Below are 15,941 nucleotides of genomic sequence, written 5' to 3'. Positions count from 1 at the left end.
TGTAGGAGCAGTTATCCCCCATGTGGGAACAAGCTGTACATACACAGCTGGACGGAGAGGGGTGGGTGTGTGTGGAGGGGCTCGGTGGTCAGGTGGTCAGTCATGAGAACCCCTCGTAAATTCCTGATGGGGGGGGGGGGGCTTTTAGTCTCAAGTGGTCATAGTTAAGGACACATGGTGAAGTCAATGGATGCTTTTTCACAAGACCTGTGGAGGTGTGAAATATTCTGCAGGGGAAAGACGAAGTCGGCTGAAGATGGGCCTTAAATATTTAAAAGGTGAACTGATGTAGAGAGCAGTAATCACTCATATATAGGCTATTAATGTTTAAAGGGTGTATTTATCTTTTGGTTCAAATTGGTTTGGGTGGAACATGTTGAAATTTATAATAAAAATGTAGACTGGAATTTGAAAAGCTACTTGAACTGATTAAAATCTGACATTAAAATGAATGGACAGGCAGTTTTATCACACAGCAGGCGCACGTGTAACGTGGTCTGAGCACATACATCTGACTTATACAGTTATGTATTTATGACTTACAAGTTCACCAGCAAGAAAAAGAGTTCAGAACTATGATCAAGGAAAATCAGACCCCTCGCTCCCAGTGGGCACCCAGCCAAGTTCACACACACACACACACTCCCAGTCCCCCACATACTGATCACTGCCCTCACCTTAACCCATTGCACCTGTCCCAGTTTACTCCCACAGGACCCCTCTGTCGCACGCTCCTCTTCCAAGAATACCTTTGCTTTGTTAGGAAGCTGTCCTCTTTGGTTTTTATTAAAGGTTCCCCAACATCTGACCTTACCTCCCTCCTCTGTTGTCATGCCACCAGACTGTAATCAAAGTACAGCAGAAATCACAGCTCTTGGCTCATTAACAATGCAGATGTCTTACTGTCTATAATCAATGAGGCTTAAAACAAACCCCGACGTCTAGCAACAGAAAATTCCGATCAAAGCCTGTTAAAAGCGAATGTGAATCAGCTGGGGTCATGACTGACGTGTAGAAAATGAGGTGAAAGATAAAATGAAGAACCAAGAATGAAATGACGACAAAAACAAACTACAGTAAATGAAAAGAACAACAAGACACTTAGGCGGGACTTCAGAATACCAGAAGCCAGGGAGGAATCGGTAATTGGGCTTTAAAAGGTAAATATGGCTGTCTCACACACTTCGCCCGGTGGTCAGAGTGCAGGGTGGAACTTTAGGACTTGGTCTGAGTTGACCCTCCAGCGCGGAGCCCCTTCAGGTGCTCCGAGAAAGCGGAACCGGTCCCCTGTGGGAAACTAGAAAAGCCAGAAGTCTTCATCCACTGCCTGCTGTTCTGACGTGTGCTTCTCAGCCAGTTAAAGTGCTTTTGTCTATTACTACAACATACAGCTGCTCCATGGAACAGAGTTTAATCTACTGAATTATTTGATTTCAGTTAGTGATAAACCAAGAAGGTTATTTGTGTATGAACCAGAGGACACGGGCAATAAAAGGCTCGCTGTGCCGTTTTCCCGTTTTCACTTTAATCGTATTTGCTTAAATGTTTACTTTATTATACATTCAGTCCTAGAGCACCTCTGAAAGATCACACTTTTTAAAAAAGTAACCGTGCCTTATGAGCGTGTGAGCTGGGTCGAGTGCTGGGCTGAACGCACGGTCTGCCCGTCACTTCTGCTAACGCTAGCCCGTGCACCCACCACTGAACCAGGAGCCCCAGACAGATGGGAAAGAAACCGCGCGGCAGGAAAATCCCTCTCCAATCCTCTTTGCATTCCACAGCATTGCAAGTGCCCTCGGTGAACTTGAGCTCTGACTGCTGAGACCCCCTGTAGGGAAGGAGCCCTCCAAACCAATTATTTACCCACTACTCTGAACATAACTCCATCCAGACACCCTCACCCCCCCGCACCAGGACACACGTCACACTTGGCTGTTGCATGTTTGTACTGGATGGAATTTAGTGATTGAGTGCAACACGGTGCAGTAGCTAATTTTCTCTTCACGGTACATACACCTGAGTGCAGCAATGCGTTAACCTTTAAATAAAACTACTGCATGTACTATGCTGAGATTTTCACCTTTCACTGCCTCGGCACGGCTCAGTTTTGTAATCTACTCTTGCCACTCTCCTAGGCATCCATTTGACCAGTCAGATATACCGCTAAAGTCGTGTGTAAAAATATGTTTTATTTTTAAATCACGATTACTACTTCAGGTGCATGATCTACTTCCGACGGCGCTCTCTGCGCTTTCTGTCAGTACTAGAAAAAAAAAAAAAAGACCTTAAATCCTAATGACATTATAGTGCACGAATAATCTGCATGTTTGAAGAGTTTAATGCAGTTTAACGTTGATATGTTGAATGCAGTGTGCTGGCATCGAGTTAAAAAGAAAGCGTGGCGTAAGTGCGCAAAAGTTTTTGCGGAGTTGGTGTGTAAACTGTCGGTTATCACCCACACGTTGGCTGCGAGAAGAAAGGCGTCTCCTGGAGAGGGGGCGCGTGCCTCGACTCACATTTCGCTCTCGTCAAACGTCGCGCTGTATAAAACTCCACGTTGAGGAGGGAAAAAAAAAAAGCTCAGAGGGGGAGGAGAAGCAGGAGTGACACCGTGAAGCTGCACCAAGCATGCCATTCAGCTCGCCGCGCGCTTTCACACGCGCACTGACCGCTTCGGAGGTTACAGGAACAAAGCACGTGAAAAGGGACCGAGCGCGGTCCGCATACTGGGACAACATTTTGCAAAAGACAGTCCTATTTTTCTCTACGGTTATTTTCCATCGTCTGAGTTATTTATGCACACATATTTATTGGATACTTTAATGCATATTGTTAAATTATAGAGGGGAAAAACTGCTACTGAAACATTATTCTTAAAACGAGGAACTTCTTAGACCGGCTCCCTCCGGACTGCTGAAGTTTTTTCTTTTTTAAAAATGCACCTACTTGGATTATCTGTCTGGCTGGCGTGTTCGGCAATCCTTTACACGAACTTTGCGTTCGAATCCAGTCACGACTATTACGATTACGACCAAGATGAAGTTGATGCCCCGGTAAGCGCGACACTTTTACCCGAGACAGCAAGCAGAGCCGATGCACACACTGCTGCTTTAGATGCACGTTTTACGTCAAATGTGATGAATCTAGTTTCTACGTTTACGTTGAAACACTCAGGAGCTTAAACACGATAGGTCGCCGAAGACTGCTATTCTGCAGAGGTCCAGAAGAACCGCGTAGATTTCGAGGTAATTAAATATTAGAGGGACACAGAAGATTCGGCTCAGAATTGGCCAGTCTAATGAGTGCGGCAGGTGTCACTGGGTCACTAAGGGTATGTGTGGGAGTTTCTTCCCCTGTTGTGTGTGTGTGTGTGTGTGTGTGTGAGAGAGAGAGAGAAAGAGAGAGAGCGAGAATGTGTGTATGTCTCAGCAGCAAAATGACAGATAATCTTAAACACGTGGTCATTTCAGATTGTTTAATAAATATTCTGTATTAGTTGGACTGAAGTTCCTAGCAGAATCTTTTAATCAGATGTAACACTTGGAGACACATAAGGGCACAGAAGACCAAAGACCAAACACATACACACACACACACACACACACACAAGATCACCAACACAACACACAAACAATCTCTATGTTGCGCTATGAGATGGCTGTAACGCATACAGTCATTGTGTGAGTTTAGGTACAGATTGATGTTTGTCTGACTTTTGATACACAACAGGTTAGTGGGACTGTGCAGAAACGCGCGTGTGTAAATGGTCCCATATGCCTCGTGAAAGGTGAAAAGCTTGATGACAACTTGAAACGCTTCCCGTAAGTATAGCGTGCTAGAGTTGGAGCGCTAATCATGATTGCCTAAAATTAGACTCGCTCTCTCTTGTTTCCATAGCCTTTCTAAGGTCCCTGGAGTCAATGTAAAATTCAAAGCTTATTAAGATTTATTTTGGTGGAATTTGAGAAGTGCGGATAAAAAAAGGCTGCACAACCCAACGACAAGTAGAGAGAAAATCTCTCCTCTCATTACTCATGGTTTTAAATCCGTTTGCGGGTTATTTGTCTTCTGCATGTGCTGTGTAGGCGAATAATTGTTCTATAATTGCACATGTGGCTATAAAGATTGGGTACTTAAGGACCAGGAACCCATTTGGATTCTCCAGGCTTCCATAAGTCATCGGACACCGACGCAGGTCGTCAGTGGGCTCACGGACCGACCTTGTTTCTAACTCTGATCATTTTGGCTATCAGCCACAGTGGAGCACCTGATCGTCGGCCACAGTGGCACACGCCATCAGCCTCGTTGGAGTATGATACTGGTGGAGTTCGATAAAGAAAACAAAATCAAGTATGTGTGTGTATTTCATAGAGAGGGAGACACAGTTAATGTTTATGTGTCTGTGTGTGTGCACAAATAAGGGATTTTACCCCGTGGAAGAGTCTACGTTCGTGTGTTCTTTCATCTGTGGTGCAAAGGGCGGTCCACCTGCCGGACGCGGCCCTGCTGGGGCCGCCTAGGGCTGACCGGAGCCTGTGAGAGCTGCCTTTCAGCAACTTTCCATGCCACAGCACGGCTCTGACAGCAGGCTAAGCTGGGCACAGGAGGGGGTGCTTCAGCATCAGCTCTCTCGCGGCGTTGGGCAACTGTTGCAAATGTGGTATTGTGGCATTTCACTGGCTATTACAGTCATGAGCAATTCTGTAGAACGGTTGTGAAACGCTTACATGACAAAAAAAAAAGCTGCCAGCCAGATGGATTACCAAGAAAGGGTTTGCAAGGTCATGTGTTAAAGAATAGACCCGGAGCTATTTATTGTGTGCAGAGGACATTTTTCTGTTGATGTATAATTATTTGTGTTATTTATTATATGTATCGTTAGTTGTTATTATTTGTGGTGTATAATAATAGTAAGTGTATACATGGTAGTTTGTATGAGGTGGGAAAGCAAAAAACACCCTCTGCTCTCTCCCTTTCTTCATTTCATCTGTTTTCATCTCTTTCCCATCTTGTCATTCCTGTTCTATTCCTGCTTTCTCCTTCGGGAGCAAATAAGGGTACCTTGAGTAGTGTTGAGCTCAACAGAAGCTCAGGAGTTTGTTAGATTGTTGGATTGTAAGCAGGCAGTGGAGGTGACCTGGCTACTGGTGTCTGAGGTGCACCGTGGGTCTAGGACACCGCGGGTCCGGTCACAGCCTTGTCTCTCACACTGTTCATCTGGTTCTGTCAAACACTGCAGCCGACAGGTGGAGACTCGATGCTCAACTACACAGATATGCGCAGTTTCAAACTACACAGATTCAAACTACACAGACGCACAGACCACACAAACCACAGACGGATTCAAACTACACAGACTCATGCAGATTTAAAGTACCCAGACTCATGTGGATTAAAACTACACAGAAAAAAACACCCAAAACCCCAAAGTAAAATGTCTTTTCTGTTCATGACTCTCAGAAAGTTGAAGGATTTCTGTAGGAGTTCTTGTAATTTTGCACTGCGGCCAGTGTCGCAGTCATAAATGCTGTTTTATATTTTCATATTAAAGGTAAACAACTCTTATTCCCCCGACTGGTGTGAATTACAACCTCCTAAAGCCTCACTATACATGTCCATATTTCCTTTTCAGGGAGTTTTTTGACTGTAATATAGGGGCAATAAAAGTAACAAATTGAAATAATTGCCCTTGTTAACTGTAAAACTGTAAAACCTTTTCCCCTATCCACGCAGCTTTATAGTCATAACTTTGCTGCTCTGAAGTCTGACTTTATCATTGTGCATTGTTATCCTAGGAGGAACAGACTTGGCTAAAGTCCCCCGCTATGATCTGAGTGTATCGCTGCACTGTCCTGGCAGAGCAGGAAAAAGAACAGAGCAAGGCTCCATGCTTAAGCTGCTGTGCAAAAACCCCCATCGGTTGTGCAAGCAAAGTACTGGTCAAAATATGTCCTGGTTCATGAAAAATAAACAAAAGTTAATAACTTAGTTTTTTTTTTATTTTTTAAAGGATGAAAATGAATTCTCGTAATAGTTGTCTAATGTAATATACTTGTAGTCTCCACTGACATGAATACAATGTTGCTCATGGACCACAATCTCATTGACAAAGTGTATAGAAAAGAGAGAAAAAGAGTAAGTGTGTGTGTGTGTGTGTGATTTAAATTTCTGCATTGGTGTATCTAAAGTCTAGAAAGATTGAGAAGTACAAACTCGTTTCACATCTCCCAAATGTCTTGTATTTTCCATCCTTGTGCTCGAGTCCATTCCCCGTGGTGCGCTGAGCGGACGCTCTGTGGGGCAGAGGGCAGCCACACTCGGTACCTCCTCTCCTCGCTGTTCTTTGATTTCAGAGGAGAGGGGAGCATGTCCTGTTCCAAGCTCACCCTGCACCTGGGTCCCTGCGTGTGCCGGCATCCCACATCACCCTTGCAAGGGCGTATAACTCATTACAGACAGAGTTCAGTGACATGCTGCTTTAGGGTTACATGGCTGTAGGCCACAACGCTACAGGCCTCCGAAAACTGCTACAACCTTTCGTCATAAATTAGACAGGAAGTGCTAGCTACAGAGGGAATGTAAGCCATCTTTAAAATCGTTTACTCTGTGTGTGAGCCTGTGTGGGTGGGCTTACTGGTACTATTGCCAATTATCTGATCCATTCCACTACCTTATTGATTAATAAAATAATTGACAGTTGGAAGAAACTATTTGTTGTGTGTAATAGCGTTCTCCATATAGCAGCGTCTGATTGGACAGTAGGCATGAGGGAGTGGCCTGTTATACCATGAGTGTGCCGTCGTTCTGTAAGCAGAGCGCCAGCTGGCTGCATGTGGGAGATTCACACGATATCAGTGACTCCTGTGTGGCCCTCACCAAATTCACAACACTCACTAATCTCTTCCAGAGCAGGCTGCAGTCTGGATCAAAACACAGTGGAAAATGCCTGTCTGTGGCCTCCGACCTTTGATCTCTGCGCCAAGCTGAGCGTGCTGATGCCGTGAGCAGGGGGTCGGGGGAGCAGAGCAGGTTGGGATAACGTGTGGCCCTGCGTGGGGGCGCTGGAGGGCAACCGTGCTCAATGGAAAGCAAGAGGCAGAACCCCTTCCTGGGTCGGGGGGAAACAGCATGACTGCTTCCTGTTACATGTTTTTTACTTGTTTTTTGAAAATATACATTAATGATTCCTTTTGCAAAGAGCCCCATATTAGAATAATTAGAACTTTGAGCAACACTTTACCTCCAGTCTTCTGTTTATGAAAGTGATAGAAGTAACTTGTAACTTCATCTTTTCGACTTAAACGCTTTAAAAGCTCCTCTTCCTCCTCTTCCTCCTCTTGCTCATGTGTTTCGGATCACTGTCTTTCTGCATTAACTAGCTGCGCTTCCCACTACAGCACAACAGGCAGATGGTGGAAGTTGTTCTTTTTCTTGTTTTCGCATGTGTGTGTGAGAGGAGAGAGAGAGAGAGAGAGAGAGAGAGAGAGAGATTTTCTGCCTTGCTGTATGAGACATCTTGGCCTTGCTGGAAACACGCTTTACTGCCCTCGAAGCTTCAGGTATTTGGGTATCGTGACCTTCACTGTGGTTCACTGGGGGTGAGAGTCTCTGCAGTGCATCTCCTGTCCTCTCCACACATGGTGTGTACTGGCAGCGTTGTTTCAGAGCTGAGCTCTGGTGTCTAAGCCTTTCTGTGGCTTTTTGTATCTGAGCTAGCTTTAGGCTGCCAATTTCAATCTAGTGGCAAACACTAAAGTTAGGCACGCCGAAGACAAACAAAAGCATTGTGTCTTTCTCTTAGACTCTTTAGTTGTTTCCATTGCAACCCACAAACAGTTGAATCAGATTAATGGAAAAAATATGTGAAGGCTAAAGGAAATCTGACATGGGAAATGTTTTCGTGTCAATGCTGAAGTAGTCCATAAACTGATGTATGTAGTGTTTAAGGCCAACCACATCATCATCTGTTCATTTCCAAACACAGTTATGCAGAAATTTAAATGAAATTATTTTAATTATTTTAATTTTAAACTAAATTAATTCATTAATTTCATTAATTCACTAACAGTTTTTTTGCATGGGATTGTAATGTACACACACACACACACAATGACAAAACCGGTTCTTAAATAGAGATTTTTCCCTTTAATGTGAGTAATGTGGATAATCATCTTTCTTCTTTCTCATCTTCCTTATGAGAAAACACCTTATCTTCCGGTGTTTAACCGAGGGTACAGAATGCTTGCTATCACTAGCTGTTGTGGCAACCGTAATAAACACAATCTGCTCTCCTGACACTAAAACTGCGCCAAACTGTGATGGTCGTAAATAAGTGGAGACCACACCTCCCACTTCCACAGTGTCTTAGGTGGTCTCCCTGGAGACCAAGGTGCCTTTCTGTTTGAAGATGGCTGAGCAGCCTGTGATCTGTTTAAGCTCCTGTAAGACTTTCATGTAGAAGCGCTGAGGTCCACAGACACCCGTGTCTGTGCTCAGCTTATGGCTAACGGCTTAGGGCCAAAAAGCTTAGGGCGCATTGACTCTTAGTTCAGTGACTTAGATGTCTTGGGGCCCAATGGCTTTTGGTTGAATGGTTGGGGGATGAGAATTTATTTATACTCCTTTTAAAAAGGAGTATAATACTCATATATACTCCTTGTTAATTTGCTTTAAATAGTCAGATAAAATATTTTCAGCTGTTTTTTTTTTTTGGTTTTTTTGCCCTGTTACTCTGTCTTAGAGTGATGCCTCGTCCAGATGGTCTGCGAAGTGGTGTAATTCAGAAGCACAAGTTTGTGCCTCGTTAAATTTCCACTTTCATAGCCAATATTAGCACATCAAATTTTCATCAGTCTTCAATATATATATTTACTTATTTCATGCATTTATTTTTGCATAGAGCCATAGCTGTTTGGAAAGGTCAGAAGTTGCTTACAGGTCATTGAACTTAATGTCCTAGTGGTATAACTGAGGAGTGTTCTGAATTCCAGGCTAATAACTTCACTGGATGGACTTATGGCTGGGATCCTTATATTTAATCACTCACTGTGTGCAACAGTACTCTTAAATATTCCAATCAGGTTAAGAGGAAACCCTAACCGCTTCTGTTTAAGAGAAGGATGGCTCCCTCTTCACGGAGGAGGACGAGGGTGGTTTCCCGCGTTTTGCGTCTCGGCTTCTGTCAGTGTTTCTGTCTCTGAGATGTTCTGTTTGTTTCTCCAAAGCTGCTTTGTGTCAGTGTCTGATGTCAAAAGTGCTACCAAGAACTGAGGAATTAATTCCATGTTTTGTCTAAAAGTTCTGGTAAGGTTGAGATCCCTTAATCCTCAAAGCCAAGCATTCAAAAACGTCCCTGCTGTCCTGTGTAGGAATGTTCAACAGTGCTTGTTAGCCCATACTGCTAGTTTTGTCAGGTCACTGTAACGGGCACTGTTTAAGACTGGAAAACCATTTTCCTTTGAAAACCCCAGATTTGTGTGTGTGTGTGTGTGTGTGTGTGTGTGTGTGTGTGTGAGAGAGAGAGAGAGAGAGAGAGAGGGAGAGAGAGAGAGAGAGAAAAAAAAAAAAAAAGACACTGCATGGTTAGTTTAGTGGTTTTGGTGGTATTTTGCACTTTTTACCTCAGGCAGATAGCATCTCGGCTGCCCTTGGAAGACTGAAAATATGAATGAGTCTTTTTGAGCGATTTTCTCTCTGAGTCTCTCTGGTTTGCTTCTCGTCTGTGGGTCCAGTTCACCTCAGGTCAGTCTGTTCTAAAGCTTGCCTGTCAGTTCTGCGGTTTCCAGAGGATTCCTTTTAAAGGTCTAATCCTTCCTCCCCTCATCACTGTCACTTCAGGCTCATCTTTGTCCTGCGGTTCTGTGCCTCCCCGTCCACCATGCGGAGCTCTGTGCCGTCAGACGGTGCGGCCGGCCGGCCGGCAGGGCCGCGTGCTCGGCTCTCTGCTTCTCAGGAGCTTCGCTCTGGAGGATCTGCGGAGACGTCTGGAGCGGACCAGCATGCGTCCCGCTAATGATGCAGGCCTGCTTCCACACACAGTCAGGAACACCACACACATGCCACCATGCAGACGTGATGTCTGCTCCAAGTTCCTGGCCTCCTGGATCATTCTCAGCTCGTTTTAGGGACGTATAGCAGAAAAAATGATTTAGATAACACCAATTTTTAAAGAATTCTTCATTTCTGTTACAGGCTATCTGGAACTTTTGTTCTCATAGCCAAATAGATTTGATACTAGATTTGAACTAAAGAGTCTTGCAGCCTGACTGTACGGTTACACACCATAGCCCACCGTAGCCCACCGTAGCCCACCATAGCCCACCATAGCCCACTGTAGCCCACCGTAGCCCACCGTAGCCCACTGTAGCCCACTGTAGCCCACCATAGCCCACTGCTGCTTTATTATTATTACTGCTCCTGTTATTATCACGCTACTCATTTCCATTGCCTGTAAAATAAAGCACATTTGCCTTGTTGAGGGGCCATGCTCTGCTTCTAAAGACCTTCCTCTCGTGCTGGAGGTCTGAATATCTGCTAAAACAGAACAGTGTCTTTGGCAGGGCTCCACTACCCCAAGCGCTGCATTTGCACAGACAGGCAGTAATATGCTGACCTTTTGTTCTTGGTGGGGTTTTTTTGTTTGTTTTTTTGTTTGTTTTTTACCCTTTTCCCATTTCCCTTCATTCATCCAGGTTTTGTGGATTTGTAACTGGATTATTTCTGTCATTTACCAGGGTAATTCATTTCCACTGGTGGTAGACCATGTTTTTTCCACAAATATGTTTTGCGATAGTTGGCAATGTCCCACTATTGTGACATTTGGGGTTTTTTTTGGACTGACGTGATGAGTCATCTCTTGACTTATGTCATGTTTTGAGTAGTTGTGATGAGGCTCCTGTCATTCCACAATAGAATTCTTAGTCATATGTAAATGTCTGTGTATTTTTTGGACCTCTTCAAATGGAACATCAGAAATCAGAAACAAATGTGAAGCCTTTTTCCACATTTGTTTCCGTGAACAGTGAAAGTCTAAGGATTTGATTAAGTAATTTTGGGAGAAATTGTTTGAAATTCCGTGCAACTTAAACCTCGGCGACCCTGGCTCCGGCCTTCGTGACGGGGCTTGGAAGGTTCCCCCTCGCTGGATTTGAGTTCAGGAGTTTGGCCTGGACCTTGAGGACATACACAAACGCCCTACGCCGAACCAGCGCTGCTTCAATCTTCTGACTTGGCTTGCTGTTACGAGAAAGCTCGGCCAGAGCAAACACTCTGATCCACGGCACAGGAATGTCTTTCTTCAGTTCAGGACAGCCAAAACATCTCTTGGCTGTCTTCTCATTAAAATCTCCTCACTCGTGAATCTGAATGGCCTGAGCTAAGGGTGACGCACTGTTGATTTTGTTCCTGTTGCCATGGCAGGGAAGCAGGAGGGCCATGGGTGGGCGTCACTGAGGGGTCCTTCACTTCGCTTGTTGCTGGCATCTCCATTGTGGTTCATGTCATAAGAGGCATTTTGTTGTGTGGTGAGGAACTTCATGCAAACTCCTGCAGTGCACCTGCTGGATACTGTGGGCCTGGTGTATTGTGGGCCTGGAGTATTATGGGCCTGGTGTATTGTGGGCCTGGTGTACTGTGGGCCTGGTGTACTGTGGGCCTGGTGTACTGTGGGCCTGGTGTATTGTGGGCCTGGTGTACTGTGGGCCTGGTGTACTGTGGGCCTGGTGTATTGTGGGCCTGGAGTATTATGGGCCTGGTGTACTGTGGGCCTGGTGTATTGTGGTCCTGGTGTACTGTGGGCCTGGTGTATTGTGGTCCTGGTGTATTGTGGGCCTGGTGTACTGTGGTCCTGGTGTATTGTGGGCCTGGTGTATTGTGGGCCTGGTGTACTGTGGTCCTGGTGTATTGGGGGCCTGGTGTACTGTGGGCCTGATGTATTGTGAGCCTGGTGTTTTATGGGCCTGGTGTATTGTGGGTCTGGTGTATTGTGGGCCTGGTGTATTGTGGGCCTGGTGTATTGTGAGCCTGGTGTTTTATGGGCCTGGTGTATTGTGGGCCTGGTGTATTGTGAGCCTGGTGTATTGTGGGCCTGGTGTATTGTATTGTGGGCCTGGTGTATTGTGGGCCTGGTGTATTATGGGCCTGGTGTATTGTATTGTGAGCCTGGTGTATTGTGGTCATGGTGTATTGTGGTTCTGGTGTATTGTGGTCCTGGTATATTGTGGTCCTGGTGTATTGTCGGCCTCGTGTATTGTATTGTGGTCCTGGTGTATTGTATTGTGGCCCTGGTGTATTGTGGGCCTGGTGTATTGTGGGCCTGGTGTATTGTATTGTGGTTCTGGTGTATTGTCCTGGTTTATTGTGGTCCTGGTGTATTATGGTCCTGGTGTATTGTGGGCCTGATGTATTGTATTGTGGGCCTGGTGTATTGGGTCCTGGTATATTGTGGTCCTGGTGTATTGTGGGCCTAGTGTATTGTATTGTGGTCCTGGTGTATTGTGGTCCTGGTATATTGTGGTTCTGGTGTATTGTATTGTGGTCCTGGTTTATTGTGGGCCTGGTGTATTGTTGTCCTGGTGTATTGTGGTCCTGGTGTATTGTGGGCCTGGTGTATTGTTGTCCTGCTGTATTGTTGTCCTGGTGTATTGTGGTCCTGGTGCATTGTGGTCCTGGTATTTTGTGGGCCTGGTGTGTTGTGGGCCTGGTGTATTGTATTGTGGTCCTGGTGTATTGTGGTCCTGGTATATTGTGGGCCTGGTGTATTGTAGTCCTGTTGTATTGTGGGCCTGGTGTATTGTATTGTGGTCCTGGTGTATTGTGGTCCTGGTATATTGTTGTCCTGGTGTATTGTTGTCCTGGTGTATTGTATTGTGGTCCTGGTGTATTGTGGGCATGGTGTATTGTATTGTGGTTCTGGTGTATTGTGGTCCTGGTATATTGTTGTCCTGGTGTATTGTATTGTGGTCCTGGTGTATTGTGGTCCTGGTATTTTGTGGGCCTGGTGTGTGGTGGGCCTGGTGTATTGTATTGTGGTCCTGGTGTATTGTGGTCCTGGTATATTGTGGGCCTGGTGTATTGTGGTCCTGTTGTATTGTGGGCCTGGTGTATTGTATTGTGGTCCTGGTGTATTGTGGTCCTGGTATATTGTGGGCCTGGTGTATTGTGGTCCTGTTGTATTGTGGGCCTGGTGTATTGTATTGTGGTTCTGGTGTATTGTGGTCCTGGTATATTGTTGTCCTGGTGTATTGTATTGTGGTCCTGGTGTATTGTGTTCCTGGTATATTGTGGGCCTGGTGTATTGTGGTCCTGTTGTATTGTGGGCCTGGTGTATTGTATTGTGGTCCTGGTGTATTGTGGTCCTGGTATATTGTGGTCCTGGTGTATTGTGGTCCTGGTGTATTGTGGTCCTGGTGTTTTGTGGGCCTGGTGTTTTGTGGGCCTGGTGTATTGTGGGCCTAGTGTATTGTATTGTGGTCCTGGTGTATTGTGGTCCTGGTGTATTGTGATCCTATGATTATTACAATAATAATATCTAATCCTGCTCTTTGAGTGTATCACTGTCCAGTTAATGCCATTCACATCATCCTCTGCACTCAGTCATTCATGTCAGACACGCACACATGACAGTAACGTAAATAACAATACATATTTATTGAGAAAATTCTGAGGATACTCTGAGGTTTACTGTCAAGAGATCAGCAGTTCAAACTCACAGCCATTCATGCCAGGGACTCTGAGAGAGCATAACGGGCCCCTGCACTCAGAGCGGGAAGCGTATGGGACATAATGGGCACCCACTCTCAGAGCGGGAAATGTATGGGACGTAACGAGCCCCTACACTCAGAGCGGGAAATGTATGGGACGTAACGAGCCCCTACACTCAGAACGGGAAATGTATGGGACGTAACGAGCCCCTACACTCAGAGCGGGAAGCGTATGGGACGTAACGAGCCCCTACACTCAGAGCGGGAAATGTATGGGACGTAACGAGCCCCTGCTCTCAGAGCGGGAAGCGTATGGGACGTAACGAGCCCCTACACTCAGAGCGGGAAATGTATGGGACGTAACGAGCCCCTGCTCTCAGAGCGGGAAGCGTATGGGACGTAACGAGCCCCTACACTCAGAGCGGGAAATGTATGGGACGTAACGAGCCCCTGCTCTCAGAGCGGGAAGTGTATGGGACGTAACGAGCCCCTGCTCTCAGAGTGGGAAGCGTATGGGACGTAACGAGCCCCTACACTCAGAGCGGGAAATGTATGGGACGTAACGAGCCCCTGCTCTCAGAGCGGGAAGTGTATGGGACGTAACGAGCCCCTACACTCAGAGCGGGAAATGTATGGGACGTAACGAGCCCCTACACTCAGAACGGGAAGCGTATGGGACGTAACGAGCCCCTACACTCAGAACGGGAAGCGTATGGGACGTAACGAGCCCCTACACTCAGAGCGGGAAGCGTATGGGACGTAACGAGCCCCTACACTCAGAGCGGGAAGTGTATGGGACGTAACGAGCACCCACTCTAAGAGCGGGAAGGAAGGTGCCTTGATTCTCTCTCCTTCTGATCAGTATGATACCAGTCCAGGGACATGTATATCAGTAAATACAGTAAACAATGGCGTATGTACTGGATACAGTAATATCTGCTCATATTCACCAGTGTTGACACTGGTGCACACCAGTTATGTCCATTAAAACAATACATGTAGGAATTTAAGACTGACAGCAGTTTACACAAGTCAAATGCTGAAATGTGATAGAATGGGAACATGATATCAGCCAGTAATATATAAAGTAATTTGCTTGTTCCACTGATGTGAATCTCAGACTGTGGTTGAAACAGAGTGAAACAAGAAACTTCGTAACACAGAGGATTTGCAAGACTAGCATCTGAAGAACAAAGAACATCACGTGATACTGATAATAGCTAGATATGAAAGAAAGATGCCGGACTTGGGTAGTTAGCGCTCTCCTCGAAATGTCTTCAGCCGTTTCATGACATTGTGTCAGCAGCAACTTCAGGTGTTTATGGGTAACAGCAGTCACTCGTTAGAGGTACTTGAGACTCAAACTCACAGGGCAGGGTTGGGTGGAGTGTGGTGGTGGGGTGCTGGCCAGGAGGATGGGGTTCGGAGAGCAAGAGGTACATCAGGAACATACGAGAAAGGTACGGCCAGTTTGAGAGACTGTCTGGAGCTTATCTCCCCTTAAACAGTCATTACAAATGACATCAGAACGCAAGCCAACGAGTGTTCAAGGACTCGTTTTCCGGATTAAAAGCTCTTTGTGGTGCATACTCACAAAGATGGTGAAAACAGCACTTAGATGGAAAAGTGCGTATTAGTCTGAACTAACAGTGATGTGGAGGGAATCTGTTTCTGTCTGCAAGAGTGTTAGTGTTCTCTAGACAGCGATACAGCTACTCGTATCGGTGCAGATCACAGCCTCCATGGCCAATTTACGAAACACACACACACGTGCACACTTAACATGGTCTTCATTGTTTTCTAAAGGAAACCGACTGGCATGTTATCCCAGAGATCACTATAAGCAAAGACATACAAGAGACCAAATACAATGGGTTGGTGGTGTTTGAGTTCCCTGTACACATACAAAGGAACCAGAGTTAGAAATGACCACCACCAACAAGAAGAGACTTTAATCTCTTGATGCAACACTTTGATGTGAACTATGTGGAATGACTCACTTTTAGTAGCAAGATGTCGGCCTTGGTGCACTGCATATTTTTAAAGCATATAATATTGCTTTATGAAGTCTTTGCAGCAGACCTAAATTAGGTTGGCGTGAAATGGATGTGTTTTCTGTGCCAGTAACAACATGGCTTTTGTGTTGAAATGCTGTGTTCCATTACCTGTAACACAGGCTAGTGCAGTTTTCAGATCATCAGGATGAGATTACAAGATAAGTCTGGACATTTTATTGATTTG

General features: G+C 45.5%; 1 protein-coding gene across 1 annotated transcript in view; it reads left to right on the top strand.

Annotated features, from left to right (window-relative positions):
- The first annotated feature begins 2,599 nt into the window (after nt 1-2,599).
- The window catches only part of vegfc (vascular endothelial growth factor c), a 36,689-nt gene continuing 23,347 nt past the window's right edge, over nt 2,600-15,941 (top strand). The window contains exon 1 of the mRNA XM_027017551.2: nt 2,600-3,053. Coding sequence (XP_026873352.2) covers nt 2,937-3,053 — 117 coding nt within the window. The 5' untranslated portion in view covers nt 2,600-2,936. The remainder of the gene's footprint in view (nt 3,054-15,941) is intronic.

Source organism: Electrophorus electricus, chromosome 11 (assembly GCF_013358815.1).
Source record: "Electrophorus electricus isolate fEleEle1 chromosome 11, fEleEle1.pri, whole genome shotgun sequence".
Taxonomy (NCBI): Eukaryota; Metazoa; Chordata; class Actinopteri; order Gymnotiformes; family Gymnotidae; genus Electrophorus; species Electrophorus electricus.
The sequence above is the reverse complement of the archived record's forward strand: the minus strand, read 5'-3'. Positions and strand labels throughout refer to the sequence as shown.